The 16,045-nt window shown below is 37.9% G+C and overlaps 1 protein-coding gene across 1 annotated transcript in view; it reads right to left on the bottom strand.

Annotated features, from left to right (window-relative positions):
* ELP3 (elongator acetyltransferase complex subunit 3) overlaps positions 1–16,045 on the bottom strand; it is a 96,303-nt gene that overhangs the window by 26,944 nt on the left and 53,314 nt on the right. The window contains exon 10 of the mRNA XM_015088020.3: positions 11,953–12,146. Coding sequence (XP_014943506.1) covers positions 11,953–12,146 — 194 coding nt within the window. The remainder of the gene's footprint in view (positions 1–11,952; positions 12,147–16,045) is intronic.

Raw genomic sequence — 16,045 nt, 5'->3', positions numbered from 1 at the left:
GTAGATGTCAGTCAAATCTTGAAGTTATAAGTTTTATTTTGGTAGCCCCAATACCCTCTTTTAGACAGAAATCAGCATCTAAAGATAAAAGTTAAAACAAATCTGAAGAATATACTTAGCATATCTGTTTCCTATTCAAAGACAAGTCCCCAGTTTGTTTTGTCTAATATTTGGCTCATTAGAAGAAAGACTTGAAGAATACACCAAATATCCTTTCTTCTCATTTTTGCTTTTGAATTATCTCGAGTCTTTTTCTTCTCTTTTTACTTATCCCTCCAAATGTTAAGTACATACAATTAGCTAATTCACCCATTCAATTCTAATAAGATATTTCTCATTCACTCAAAAGGATCAAAGGCCAATCAATTAACATTAAACCCTACACACAGGGGTGCCTGGGTGGCTCAGTAGTTGGCTAAGCCTCTGACCTTAGGTCATGATCTCGTGGCTCCTGGGTTAGAGCTCCACATCCGGTTGTATGCTGACAGCTCAGAGTCTGGAGCCTGCTTCGGATTCTGTGTCTCCCTCTCTCTCTCTGCCCCTCCCCTGCTCATGCTTGGCCTCTCTCTCTCTCTCTCTCAAAAATGAATAAACTTAAAAAAAAAACAACAACAACTATACACAGTAAATCTATTAGGCTCTGGAAGCCAATGGAGTTTCCATTAGACACTATATGAAGCAATGAAAAGCCAAAATTCTTTAAGACAATGACACAACAGGGAGTTCAAAGTTAGAGTGATATTGAATAAATATATTTTAAGTGATTAGTTAATATATGTGGTTTACTTACAGTTTTTAGTAAAAAAACTAACTTTCTATCTTTGAAACTGTAATTTCTTTTTTTATATAGCTTATTTATTTATTTTGAGAAAGAGAGAACATGAATGGGGGAGGGGCAGAGAGGGAGGGAAAGAGAGAATCCCAGGTAGGCTCTACACTGACAGATGCGGGGATCAAACTCACAAACCATGAGATCATGACCTGAGCTGAAATCAAAGAGTCGAATGCTTAACTGACTGAGCCATCCAGGCGCCCTGGAACTATTTTCTTAAACTCAAATACATTTTAAATTAGTAATCAGATGCAACTAAATGAAGGTTACTGAAGTAAAAAAATATGCTTTATTTCAGCAAGGAATGTGCAAATATACCATTTTAAATATTTTGCTGTTTCATATTACATAAACCAAAGTTCAAGTCTTCTAAATGCCCTTTTATACCCGGAGACATTTTATAAATAACTTACAAATATGTGTACTTTCACAACTTAAAGTAAAATTTAAAATTTCATGTTATACGTGACATGAAATTAATCTGATAAAGTCAATGGCAATCACTGTTAGTACCCGTTATGTGACAGATACTTCGATTCTTGTTACTCTCTGCACTTAAATTCCATAAAGGTACCTTGCACACTGAATTCACAAATACTTAAACACAGCTCCTGCAGAAAATGCAGAGATAGGTTTCTGTGAACCTGTGGTCACATTTTCTTCAACTGATCAATACATAACTTTGTTTTATGTGTTTCTTTTTAAAGATACTTTATTTAACATATAAGATTTATTAACATAGTACTTGTGGGTAGCAGCAGTATAATTCATGCCTTAATGAAGCTTATCCAATATTCGTTTTCTTCAAAGGCTCATCACAGCCTTCTTGTGCTTAGGAATGCTAGATAGAAGGCATTTTAGCGCTATGTGTGGGGCCACTTTAAACAGCAAAATCAACACAAAGCACAATAATGTGAAAAATGGGTTAAGCAGATTGCGAAATGATGCCTGTTTACAGTACGAGGGCTGAAACAAGCACACAGTATCAGAACAAAATCTTGTTCCTCATCAACCCTTCAACTACTAGTCTAACATACACCGCTGACTCTTGTTTCACCATCTCAATAATGGCTGTCAAATTGGTGATTATCATCCCTTCTGCATTTCTTAGTGGGGCTTGTAAGGAAGAACTTCCTCTTCTCCATTTATTTATTTATTTATGAACTCGTGGACTCCTATTTCATTCAAAGAGCTGTAATCTGATACTAACATTATTTATTTTGCTTAAATTAGATTTGGTCAGTAGGTGTGTATTCAGGCTGGTTTCTGGGTCTTTTTGACATGTCCTCATTCCTTGGATATTTCCTTACTTTCTGGAACAACAAGATGTTCCAGGTTTATCTTGTACATTTGCTGTCCCAGCCCTGGAACTGGCCATTTTTCCAAGCAGCCCTGATTCTTTTAAGTGGAGAATGGTATTTATAAACCAAGATATGGGCACTCACTGTGTTCATTACTACTGAGGTATCATTACTTCTAGACTCTCAGTATAAACAACCAAGAAATTTATGTATTATGTGTATATATATACACACACACTCATATATGTATGTACATGCATGCATATATATGTTTATATATCCATAACTATATCTATATGTAAATTTAAAAGCCCCATGAGTTCATGCTGATAATTACAATTCTAATCCAGCATTCAACTTTCTACCTTTCAGTGTTTATAAATCCCTTTAGACAGTGAGAAATCTGGCTCTTTTATCTTTAATGTATTTACATTTTTGCTAAATCAAATAATTTATTTGCTCAGTATAACCAATCTCCTAACTACTCAAGCTGCTACCACTGTACTCCCTACCTTTACTCTCCCTTTCTTCAGATGGCAGACGGTTAATGTCTCCATGGCATTGCCTCCATAGCATGGTGATGGGAAGAAGTGATGGGAAGGCAAAGGAAGATGGGCTCTACAAGTATTTTTAATAATGAACCAGTACTTTCAAAAGACCCTAAAATTTTCAAAAGTAAACTCTGTAAGGGATAGGTTTTATCATATAGTGTTGTTAAGCAGAATTATATGACAGAAAGAACTACCAGCAGGGCTGGCTAATAGTTTGTGGGGCCTAGTACAAATGACAAGAGCTTCTTGTTAAGAAATTATCAATAATTTCAAGACGGTGAAAGCAAAGCATTAAGCCAAGTTCCAGGCCCTATGAGACTACACAGGTCATGTGTCCCAAAAGCTGGCCAAATCAGGGCCAAAGCACAAGTCAGAGAGGACCGAGTAATACAGGGCTTTATAATGATGCAGACAGTTCATAAATGTCCTTAAATTCATGTCTGTCACTACAAAACCGCAACATGGTTTTAACAGTCTTTGGCAGTGACGTGCCTCGAGTATGCCAGGTGCTAGTTTTTCCTCATTAAGGAATAGAAATGTGGCAATCTCCACTTTCAGTGATAAGGTCTTTCTCAATGAAAATGAAGGGCCAGAATTCTATATATCCTGAGCATCCTCTATACACAAAGTAGTGTAGTAAATAATCTGGAATATATAAACAGATATTGTTATAGTCTTCTAGGAGTTCAAAGCCCAGGTGAGATTACCGACCATCTGAACTCCATCTAGGTAGGAGTTAAAATTATTTTTAGGTTTCTCAATTTGTTTCAATCTAGTTTCACTTTCTTGGCTTGAAGAGAGATTACATTCAAGAATATTTATTCACTTTTCTATTTCAACAGGTAACATTTTAAGCTCAGAGGTGCTAATATTTGCAATTTGCTCATCAAAAACCTTTCAAAGCGAAGTTTCTCAAGCTTCAGAAGCATGTTTTGGTTGCAAATTGGTATTCCTATTCTAATGCTTCACAGTGACTTAAATATCACATGGAGGCCGACAGCTGTCAAATAGCCTGCAGGAAGCAGCACTTTCCTGAGGCTCCACCATGTGTCTGGACAGAATTTTACATTTAATCATTCACTGCACCCTTCAAGGCGGCAATACAGAATCACTATTAGAATACTGCTTCATAAAAATACCCAGTAAAATGTTATTGACCCAAGTGTCATAAAATTAAAAGTGTAAATTAGTTAAGGTGGGGAAAATGTCCAATTAAAAATATCAAGCAATGTATCTGTAAAATATAGTATTTTTAAAAAGCCAAGTATAAAACATTGTGCTTTCATTTTATTTTTTTATTTTTATTTTTTAAATTTTTATTTATTTATTTTTGAGACAGAGAGAGACAGAGCATGAGCAGGGGAGGGGCAGAGAGAGGTGGAGACACAGAATCCGAAGCGGGCTCCAGGCTCTGAGCTGTCAGCACAGAGCCCGACGTGGGGCTCGAACTCACGGAGTGTGAGATCATGACCTGAGCTGAAGACGGACGCTCAACCTACTGAGCCACCCTACTTTCCTTCCTCTGTCCCTCCCTTCTAACACCTGTCTGAAAAACATTTTTCTTCTCCCTGTATGTTCAGATTCACAAGTCGATACTAAGTATATCGCCTGTCACTGGCAGAAGTTGTCACTGGGTGAACCTACGTAGGAAGAGTCAGATATCCTAAAGGCTCAGAGCACGAAGACACATATGATTTTCCTTTACTATGATTTAAAACAAAAATAAACTCTAATTATTAAATTACCCAGATTCTATACTCTGGGAGGAGGCTTTTCTCCTTTGCCAAAATTTTCTTTATCAGTTTTCTACATTCTCCAAATTGCTCTAAAAGTTTAAAACTGAAGCTAGAAGGAATGTTGGTAAGTCAAAACCATATGATTCTCTCTTCCCAAATCAGGTTTCTTAGTCACTTAACACTGTGTAGAGACCCAGCCTTCTCTTGTACACACTGTGTACAATGTTTGAGTTACCCACTAAAACTTTCCTTAGCACCCCTATTTTCAAAACTTTACCATCAGCTACTGATATCAGTTTCTTTTCTTTTCTATATTTGTTTTTGAGAGAAAGAGACACACAGAGAGAGAGACAGAGCATGAGTAGGGGAGGGGCAGAAAGAGAGGGAGACACAGAATCAAGAGCAGGCTCTAGGCTGGCAGCACAGAGCCTGACGTGGGGCTCAAACCCACCAACCATCAGATCATGACCTGAGCCAGTCGGACGCTTAACTGACTGAGCCACCCAGGTGCCCCACCAGTTTCTTTCTAGAGGTCCAGATATACCAAATTTGAGCTATAACCAAATATAAACATGAGTAAATGGAATTTAAGGTTTTTAAGCAGAGGCATGAACCTGTTTCACAAGAACACAGCTATCAGACTGTTACTAAGTGTGAAGTGCACTATGTGAACACGGATATGGCTTTTTGTCTCCCTAGCCTTTGTATTTATCAAGGAGAGTGAAGATAATTCAAAAGGGCTCTGAAAGATAAAAGTAAAATTAATGAAATTTTCTTTGAGCTACTGCAATAAAAAGTACCATCTACTTTATGATCCAGATTCCTGAATGGCAAATTATATATAAACCGACAACTGATTTAAGAAGAAACACAAATAATAATCAGTTACATGAAGAAAATGTTAATCTTCACTAATTACTACAGAAATACAAATTAAAACCCCTAAGTAAATAAAAAATATAAGTATTCAAAATTCTATAGAGATAACTATTTATTACTCTAAATTGGTAGATTATCCAAATCCCTTTGGAAAACCGTATCAATATATAAGCAAAAACTATAACTCCCCTTGTTCCAGAAAGTATATTCATCATCATCATACAAAGATGCTTACTTAGTTCCTTTATCATGAGTAGTCCTAGATTATACTAGTCTAGTAGATTACTTCATCAAAAGTAAAAAGTTCTATGTACATGGATTTTAGCTGTAGTGGAGGTCAGGATAATGATTGCAAAGCAAAAACCCTTGCTTGAGGAAAGCATCGGCCTCCTAGAGACTGGAAAGCAAGGGCTTTGGATGAATGCACTAACCTCTGCCTCTAGACTTCTTCCCAGCCTGTGCTCTTGCCTACAGTCTTAGACCTGAACCTTGGCCTCCAGCACTCGTCCCCTGCAGACTGGCTGCCCCCACAACCCACATCCTTCTATCCTGGCCATTTCTCCCACCTATTGGAGTTTTGTGCAATTCAGAGCTTAATAAACTGACAACTATTTGCACAGCCTTTAGTCAATGGGAGATTTTTGTTGAAAAAAAACCAAGGACATCCCTTCGGTCCTGAATAGAGTTTTACTCTTAATTCCTAGTTTCCTACTCATTAAATGTGTTAACAGGACTCTTAAAGCTTTATTATTTAAAGAATTTTTTTTTTTAAGGAATTTCTACACCCAATGTGGGGCTTCTGGATTGAGCCATCCAGGGACCCCCTTAAAATCTTATTTTATTTTAGCTTTACATTTCGGAAATGGTGAAACATATATCAGTTCAATTAAATAAGTAATAACCATGAAAAAAAATGATGAAAGAAAAAAAAGAAGGCTGGAAGCAACTTACATGTCCAACATTAGGGAACATTTTACTAAATGAGACAAAATGCTAGTCTACTGTGCTGCCATTAAAATTTTAACTATGAAGATTACTCTAAGCCTTTAATAAGAAATGGACACAGAAATGCAAACAGAATATTTGCCAGTATATAAAATGTACTGCTGTGTAAAGATGCATTTCAAATGTACAAGGAAATTTTTGGAAAAATAATATCATTTATGTATATTAATATATGTATGTTATTAACACATATTTTAAAAATGTTTTTAAAGTAGCTTTATAAAGAAATTATTTTGGTATGTAAATACAGTACTGTATGGCTGGAAATTAAGTAGGAAATGTAAGCTCTGGATAATTAGTAATATTCTACAAACTCTGTTGGAAAAAAGTATAAAATCACATTCTCAGAAAGAAATGTCTTGGGAATCAATGAACGGTGGTACATAGAAGCACTCACTACCCTCAGCACCATGAAAATCTAGGCCAGAATTTCAGTGATTATTGACAACAAAAAGCATGTCAATATAAAATAAATTTGAACAACTTTTTATGCAGTATATACAAAGAAAATACGTAAATAAAAATGGGTAAAAAGTAGCAAAATATAAATCTGAATGAATTCCTATGTAGGTAGCGACAGTAATAGTTCAGTAATATTCAGTGCAAAACGTAAGGTAACATATTTGAAGGAATTCTGTCCATGCTTACAGGGAAACCAATGCTTTATTGAACATTAGTCCACAGTAAGCTACATGAAACAAAAGAATTCTAATGGAAATTTGTTTAACAATAGCATAGTTATATAGAAACACAAAAAATATAAAAATAAAATAGAAAGTATCATAAAGATTTTAATCTTTATTCTAAAACACCTAGAAAATAATTGCATTCAAAATTAAGTGAAGTATCAGTCCCAAAGCATGAAAATCTGACATTACAGGTAGACTCTGGATGACTCTCTCTACCAAAGGCATTTGCTGTGTTAGGAACTGAGTCATCACTATCTTGAAATAAATTCTGAGTCTGAGATATTACGAATTCAACATTTTTAAAGAGATTGAACCTTGTTTCACAGCATTCCATTAAATTTTAATCCCCTGCCCCACATTTGTAAAGTAATAAGAGTGTCAATTCAAAAGCTTAAGCCCACACCCACCCGTACCATTTGCCCTGCATAAATCTCTTAAGCGATGTACTGACAGAAGTAGAACTGACAGTATGGCCTGTTGGCATTAGGGCTGAGGAGCTCTTCTACTGCCCGATTCTCCAGAGAGAGCTGTAATGGGGTCATCACAGACAGGAAAACTGAGAACAGGGAGGTTGTTTTCATCAGCCTCAGGTTGGTTATCCACAATATTATGCCCTTCTCATCATACAACTTTTGGTTGTATAATACACATGTTCTAAATTCTTCTGGTCATGACCCCTTTACAATTGTCCTACAGAGATTATTTCTGCTGCTCTGGTTTTCTTAAAGTCCTTATCTTCTCAGTTGGTGGTAGGCCAGGATAATGTCCTATGGTTATATTTCATGATCTATAAAATTAAGCTTTTAATGTTATAGCACTGTCTCTGTTGCCTTTGACTCACTGGTACAGGAGTAGGAAATTTAAAGCTGAAAGTGAAGGGGGAGAATGCAAATTCATCTGATTGTGTGACCTTGTTACTTTTGTTAAGAAAACTATGGTGTCTACGGCTGTGAAATTTCTATCTACTCTGTGATATTTGCTGCCATTCTCTGCTGGTGGGAAGTTATTATCTTCAGTGTTCTCTGGTTGCCCTGTAGTGTAAGTGCTTGACATTAAGTTTTTGATGTCAGAAGAAATCCATCCTGAATAAACACATTGCCACTATTATGACACAGCTACTTGCTAAACAACCAGATAAGGAATAAGGCCGCCCTTCCCCCCACGAGGTTCCCTCTTTCACAAAGCCCTGGGTAACCTAGATGACTGACCACCTGAGTGGCCCCATTTCTTCCTTATCACACCCTAATTCCCATTCCTATTCTTTAACCATAAAGAGTGAACCCACAAAGCCCTAGACACTACACCGTTGGATCCAAATAAAGGCCGAGGTCCAGGTTCATGCCTTTCCCTTCCTACCCCACAACCTCACTGTGTACCCCTCAGGTTTGCTGGGTATCCTCCAGGACATTTGAGTAATAAATGTTGTTTCTCAGGGCGCCTGGGTGGTTCAGTTGGTTAAGCATCTGACTTGACGCTTAGCTCAGGTCATGATCTCACGATTCTCGAGTTTGAGCACTGCATCGGGCTCTGTGCTGACAGCTCAGAGCCTGGAGCCTAATTTGGACTGTGTCTCCCTTTCTCTCTGCCCCTCTCCTGCTCACGCTCTCTCAAAAATAAACATTAAAAAAAATTTAAATGTTGTTTCTTAAAGTCCCCCTGATGGTTTTTACTGAGGTGCATCCTATCATGATAAGCAGTTGAAAAGCTGGTCCAGCAACATGGTCCCCTTGGGGGAAATGTCTGTTGGGGCTCACTATGAGTAACAGGGGCCAGCCGAGTGCCTCAGGTACTCAGAGCTGATAGGATTGCTATCATTAACACAACGGAGAGATTTGTTGCCATGCTCTGCTACTGGGAAGTAGTATCTTCACTTATATCTAATTGTTCAAGTCAGTTACATGCAAATAATCTTTTCCTTTTGTCTTTGTTAATACTACTTATTACATCTTTGTTTTTAATACAATAGTATTAGTTTACATTTTTTGGAACAATCCTAAAGTTACAGAAAAAGTCCCAAGTGTATTTCCTTAAATTATTTGATGGAAAATTGGGAACAAGCTGTTCCAACACTCCCAGCATACTTATAGTAGTTCCTATGACAGGGATCCTCTCTTACATAAGCATAACATGACCATCAAAATCAGGAAATTAACACTGGTACTTCACTACTGTCTAACCCTAGACTCCACTACAGGCTCACCACTGCCCAAATACTGTTCTTTATACCGAAAGGATCTAGTCAGAACCTTGTGTTGTATTTAGGGGTTGTGACTTTTTTAGTCTCCTTCAATATGAAACTCTTTCCTTAATTCTTATAATTTTGAAGATTTCAGGCTTTTTAGAAAATCCCTCAATTTGGGTTTGTCTGATGTTGCGTCATAATTAAATTCAGATTATGGCACTTTGGCTGAGTCACACAGAAGTGACTCTGTTTTTGTTTTGTTTTTTTACATTTATTTATTTTTGAGAAACAGAGTGAGACAAAGCGTGAGCGGGGGAGGTGCAGAAAGAGAAGGAGACACAGAATCTGAAGCAGGTTCCAGGCTCTGAACAAGTGGCCAGCAAAGAGCCTGATGCAGGGCTCGAACCCATGAACTGTGAGATCAGGACCTGAGCCGAAGTCAGACGCTTAACCCACTGAGCCACCCAGGCGCCCCGAAGTGACTATTTTTAATACATACTATTAGGTGGCACATGACTGTGCCTTGTACTATTACTGATGCTATTCACCTTAACCAGCTGCCAGTCTTCTCCAAAGTTCTTTCTTTCTGCTCTGTAATTACTAAGCATGTTGTAGGGAGGTACTCTGAAACAATGTACAGTCAATTCTCGTTCTTCACAGTAATTATGTTCTACAAAGTTGTCGTGAACATTAAATTAGTGAATAGTAAGACATTGCTCCTAGGGGAAAAAACAGGGCTAGGTTCCTGTGAGCCTCTGGACACAACATTTTCATTAACTGACCAACATATAACATTGTTTCACACGTGTCTGTGTTTAAGAACACCATGTATTGCTGACAAACTAACACTGAACTCCCAGCCAATAGTGCTATAACTCAAGGCTGAATGAAACTTCTCCAACAAATGTATTTTCTCTATAAGGCACATGAGAGCCTTCTTACACTACACAACATTTCAGTACTACTTATGGGCCATTTTAAACAGTGAAATCACCAAGAAACAGCACAAAAAATGCAAAGAATGTAGTACTAAACAGGCTATGAAAAGGACACACACACACACACACACACACACACACACTATACTTATTATTTATTACATTTACAATTATTTCTGTATCTACCTATCTGTTGAAAACCATGAGTTCACACCAATGTCTCCTATTCTAAAACACCATGGGGTACCTTCTTCTTCCTTTTTCACACTGTGATGTCCTTTTCAGGTAACACAAAATCTAGCTCCCATTAACCTTATCTACTTATTAGATCAACCGTCTGCAAGTCACCAATCTTTTGTTGCTGTCCTCCTCTCTGCACCCTGACATCCTCCTCGCCCTGCTCAGCCCTCAGCGAGAATGCCTTTTCACCACATTTGGTATGCAAGAGACCACACTGTTCATACTGCCTTGTCCACAAGAGCAGCCTACACATGCTGCTCTGAGCCTGTGGCCCCCACGTCTGTGCAGATGCCTAAACTGTTCAGCACCTCCTACTGTCTTTTGAACTGAATGGTTTCAGAAGGGTTGAAAAAGAAGGGGGAAGACAATGCAAACAATTCTGGCAGCTGAATTTTCTTCGGTATTTAAAAAAATAAATTGCCGAGATCATCTAGGGAATTTAGATCCTTAAATTGGGCCAGTAATATAAAAAAAACCTAAGAAATCACTATGTTGTGGCAGAAGTATGGTGTGAACGTCCTTCAACTTTTAAGCAAATCCATTTATGCTCTTGATAATTTTCCTTTAGTTGATACTTCTGCTTGTTTTCAGTATTGTTTTATATTATCAGGGAACACAACTGTGCTCAGTAGAGTAACAGTCACAGCAATTGATTGCACATGCATTTACTAGTCACCTTTTCACTGTGTATTTGTACTACTAGAATCCGGGCAGGTTTTGGCAAGGTGGTGAAAATGTGCCTTACTGACCAGTAAATACAGGAATGGCTTTGTCAAGATTGCAGGTAGATAGGTAACTTTTTGGCTCCTAAAACTTTTCTTCAAGGTTATGTTTCTTGTAAAAAAAAAAAAAAAAAAAAAAGGTAATAAAGGCCAGGAATGCAAATGAGATCTTTGTTTTTCTCTCCTAGGAAAAAAGCAGTTAAGATGATTTCCTTCATGCCATCAGGAACAGGTCTTTCTCCACACTTACATTAACATCTGGAAAGAATGGAATTGTTGCTACTCTTTCTTTTTTCTTCAGAGGCTCTACAACAGGGATAACAGACACACGGCTACACCTCCTCCTTCCGTCCTCACTACTGTATCTAGTCATCAGCTCCTAGAACCAAGCATCATGCCTGTTACCATCTCAACGCCATCTCCTGGCACATCAATCAATGGCGAGATGAATACATGAATAAATAAGATATTGGCAAAGTGGCTTGAACACACTGTCCTTTCATTTCCATCCCTATGTACTTACAGCATTCCAGGGTCCCATTTTTGATTAAAAAAAATTTTCAAACCCCTCAATATTAAATCAGACTATTCTCATTTTAGAAATTGTGAACAAGGGGTGCCTGGGTGGCTTAGTTGGTTAAGCATCAGACTTTGACTCAGGTCATGATCTCATCGTTCTTTGTAGGTTTGAGCCCTGTGTCGGGCTCTGTACTGACAGCTCAGAGCCTAGAGCCTGCTTTGGATTGTGTCTCCCTTTTTCTGCCTCTCCCCCGATTGCACACTGTTTCTCTCTCTCAAAAATAAACATTAAAAGAAAAAAAGAAACTGTACACAGACTCATCACTGATTATTTCTGGCAGAAAAGATAACACACTACCTCTGCACTCGGTACACTCGAGTCCATGGAGGCACAAGAGCAAGGATCCGAGCCACCAATTCGATCAGGTCACTAGGAGAATAACTTTTATATCTTCCTGATTTCCAGAGCTCATAAAGCCCAGTTCCACGAATCACCAGGGTAGGGTAGAGTTTCAAACCATCAGGACGAAAAGCAGGGTTCTCAAAAAACTCCTGTGAATGGAGAACAGAAAATTACCACTCCGTTAGTTCTGCAGAGATTGGTGAAGTTTCGGTGGTCAAGTTTCAGTCCTGGGCCAAGTTCTCTCACATACCTACACAGTCCTTAGACTGCTTTTCCTTTCCATCAAGGGAGAGGATGCAGACAGAACAGAAGCTCATTGTTTTCACAGCCTCACTGAAGCAAGCTGTGCGTGTGCTGGGTTACAAAGCCCTCGTTAATCCAGCCCCTGTCTACTGCTGCAGTCTCAGCTCCTGCCACCCTCACCACCTTGCCTTTCTGCCTTTGCGAAGGCAATTTCCTCTGCCTGGAAAGGACATCAATTTTATTTCATCTAGCTAATCTTCAGGTCTCAGCATGAATGCCAATTCTTCAGAGAGGCCTTCCTGACCTTCAAATACAAGCTGCCTCTCTTAAAAAATATTATATTGTATTCTATATTACTGCTTGCTTAATATCATCACACTGATAATTTATCTGATGCCTGCCTTCACCTCTAGACTGTTTCTTTCCTTAATAATAGATTTAATTGTTTAAACTTTTAAAAAGTTGTGACAGAAATCATCACTTGCCTGCAAAACCTAAAATGCTTACCAAATAGCCCTTTGTAGGAAAAGTATGCCAATCCCTGGATATGACTATTTTGTCTTCAGGCCAGCTGGCACTGTTCCTAACCTGGGATACACACTATTTGTTATCTAGATACTGAGAAATACATCTAATTTATCTACTCTGACACAGTCATTTCCTGTACTATATCATCCCAGCTGGCTTTATTTGGGAATAAAGCAAGGAGACACCACGCATTACCCTTTTCATGACTTTGCACTGCTCATTTGCTTTTAATTTTGCACAATGTGTGATGGAGGAATGAAGGTGGACTCAGTTTCCTCTAACCCCACCCTGGCATTAGTATCTATAAAGCCAGCAGTACTATACCTTGTGAAACCATAACAATGCTTTTTATTTCATGCTACATTCTCGCCAAGCTTTCCATTGCTTAACTTGCTTTTCAAAGAAATGTAACTATAGACTTTTCGATCTCTCTCATTGATTTGTGTAATATTCTTAAATGCTGTATTCTTTGTGCATCATTTGGTCCTAGGGATATTCTTCTGTAATTGCATGTAATTTTCCCTGTAACATTTTTATATTAAAGATTCATCAGGCCTTTGATAGTTTATAGCCACCCAAAAGAATACATATGCAAGTCATTCTGTACCTAGTTTTGAATCCATATTGGAACATGGTACTTCAGAGGAGCAGTTCAGGTGCTTATATGATAAGTTTAGAAGGTAGATGGGTTGATAAGAATGATGATAGACGAAATTGGTTCTGGACTTCTGGCTAAACATGGAGAATTAAAATATGTGTTTCCTTCTTTTCCCTCCAAAACCACAGTAAAATAACAGAGATGATTTTTTCAAAAAGTATAAATCTAGAAGAACAAAGAGAATATCAGAGGAGATGAAGGTGGAGGGGAGAGAGGACTGGCCCAGTGATGGTAATAAATTTTTGAAAGACAAAAATGAAGACTGGTAAATGACTTTGCAAGTATAGAAAACTGTAAACAAAGTATTTGCAAAAGGGGATACTAATGAAAGACCAGCTCAGTCACACTACAGTCCCAGAAAAGCTCATGAGTCAAAAGTACCAGGAACCAGGCAGGACAGAAGAAATCATGGCATCAAAGTGTATACATGGAGGGATTTATCCCTTATTCCTTTGCCCTTCCCAAAAGAGTTCTACCTATTTGTTCCCTGAAGAAACTGCTGGATTCTGAAATTCCAGGTACAAAGGAAAGTCTGGGTGGGGATAAAGGCTGAAAACAGGGAGATTAAGTGAAAGTCAGCACACTGACTAGTGGATTCCCTGCCTTGCTCCCCTGATGCCAGCAGTCAATTTTCTATGACCTATTCGTACTGCCAGCCCCCAAACAGGAAGTTCGAGAGTTCATCTCTGGATTAATCAAATGGCCCTAAATAAGAGTTCAAGATACTGACATTCAAGTACTGCTCTTTTAGTCCCTTACTTTTAAAGTATGACCATTTGGCTAAGGATCACCAGAAACTTGCGGAAAGCCTAGAAAAGAAAGGGCAGAACAAAACAAAAATGAAAAAAAAAAAAAAAAGAACTGAGAGGAAAGAGGCATTGTGTAAAAGAGAATAAAACTTAAAAAACAAAAACAAAAACCTTTATAATTTCTTCAGAGAGATAAGAGAAAATATATTACATCCATTAGACAAGAATAAAATGCTAGAGAAAAATCAAACAACCAGGATGTAAGAAAGAACTTTTGAAAATCAAAGCCATTACAAAAATTAAAACATGTATTAGAAAAGTTGAAAGATAAAGGTGAGAATATAAGAAGAAAGCAGGAAAAAAAGGACAAATAGGTAAAAAATATATGAAAATTCTTGATGACGAATGTGAGATCTAACATTTGCTTAAGAGGAGTTTTAGGAAGAGAACACAGAAAATGAAAGGGGAAAATTATCCAGTGGTACAACAGATGACAGACCCTTCAAAATCTAGCACAATTAGTTAAAAAAAAGCCTCTTGCTAAGATACATTACTGTGGAATTTCACAACATATGGGATAAAGACAATTTCCTAAAATATTCCAGAGTAAAAAACAAACAAACCCATCCAGGTTACATACATTATAGGATTAAAGAGTAAGGAATATAGGATGAGGAATAAAAAAGATATTGTTCTCCTTAAGAGCAGTACTAAAAGCTGCACGGCAGTGGTGCAATGCCTTAAAAAAATTATTTTACAGAATTCTGTAAGTGTGAAGGTAGAACAGAGCCATTTTTTAGCACGCAAAAGGCTTACTTCCCATGATGAATTCTTCCTCAGGAAGCTGCTGGAAAATGTATTTTAGTAAAGTCAAGGAATAAACCAATAAATAGGGTTAACTTGGAATCCAGAAAACAAAGTATCCAAGCCACAAGAGTGGTGACAAGAAGCCCTCAAAGAGGACACTTGTGAAGTAGGCACAGAGAACTGCCAGTTCAGTTTGGAGTTGGAAGAGGGGACATCCAGGAGTCACGGTGCTAGCCTAAAAAATTAACTGACAGAATATCTAATCAGTTAGGACACTGACAGAGAGGCTTTACCATTGGGTGGGTACATTTGAAAGTTACAGGTGCACAGAGAACAAGGTAAATAATAAATAAAAAAAGACAACTGTTAACTCTAGAAAGCAACAAATGGTTGTTCAAGAAAGAACGTTAGTATATTTCATGGCTCCATGTCAGTAATCATTTAGGTAAAAACTGTAACGTAAACATTGACCATTAACTACTAATGTAACTAAAATAGTGATGTAACAATATTGGGAGAATGGGAGCAGAGTATTAACAAATGAACTTTTCAAAGACTATAACAGAAAGACAAGAGAATCGATCTAAAACTGACAATCAGGAAAAAAGAAATCCAAGCCTGGTGGTAAGAAATATAGAAGTAAATACAAGGGCAACAACCCCAGCTACAACAGTTGAAAGTGGCAGAGGACTACTGTGTTTGTCATTTTATTATGTAACAACTTTTCTATGCTAGGGATAAAAAACTGAATAAACGTGATTCTGGCACCACGTGAATGGCAAGTAGAAGGGAACACGGCTAGTGGCAGGGCGACTTAGCTGAGGAGCCGTTTCACTGTGCAGGTGAGCTGAGGAAAGTATGAACACCAGTTGCGGCAGTGGGATGAAGAGGACAGGACAACAGCTTTGAAAGATACGCAGAGGGAGAAACTGACAGAATGTCCCGTGGAATTCGACTCAGGGTATGAGGGGACGATCACAGCAGCAAAGATTTACTGAGCACTCACTATGTGCCAGGAACTTTTTTAAATGTGTTGCATGTATTTTCTCAGCAAATCTTCATA

This window comes from Acinonyx jubatus, chromosome B1 (genome assembly GCF_027475565.1).
Source record: "Acinonyx jubatus isolate Ajub_Pintada_27869175 chromosome B1, VMU_Ajub_asm_v1.0, whole genome shotgun sequence".
Classification (NCBI taxonomy): domain Eukaryota; kingdom Metazoa; phylum Chordata; class Mammalia; order Carnivora; family Felidae; genus Acinonyx; species Acinonyx jubatus.
This window is presented reverse-complemented; position numbering and strand designations above follow the sequence as displayed.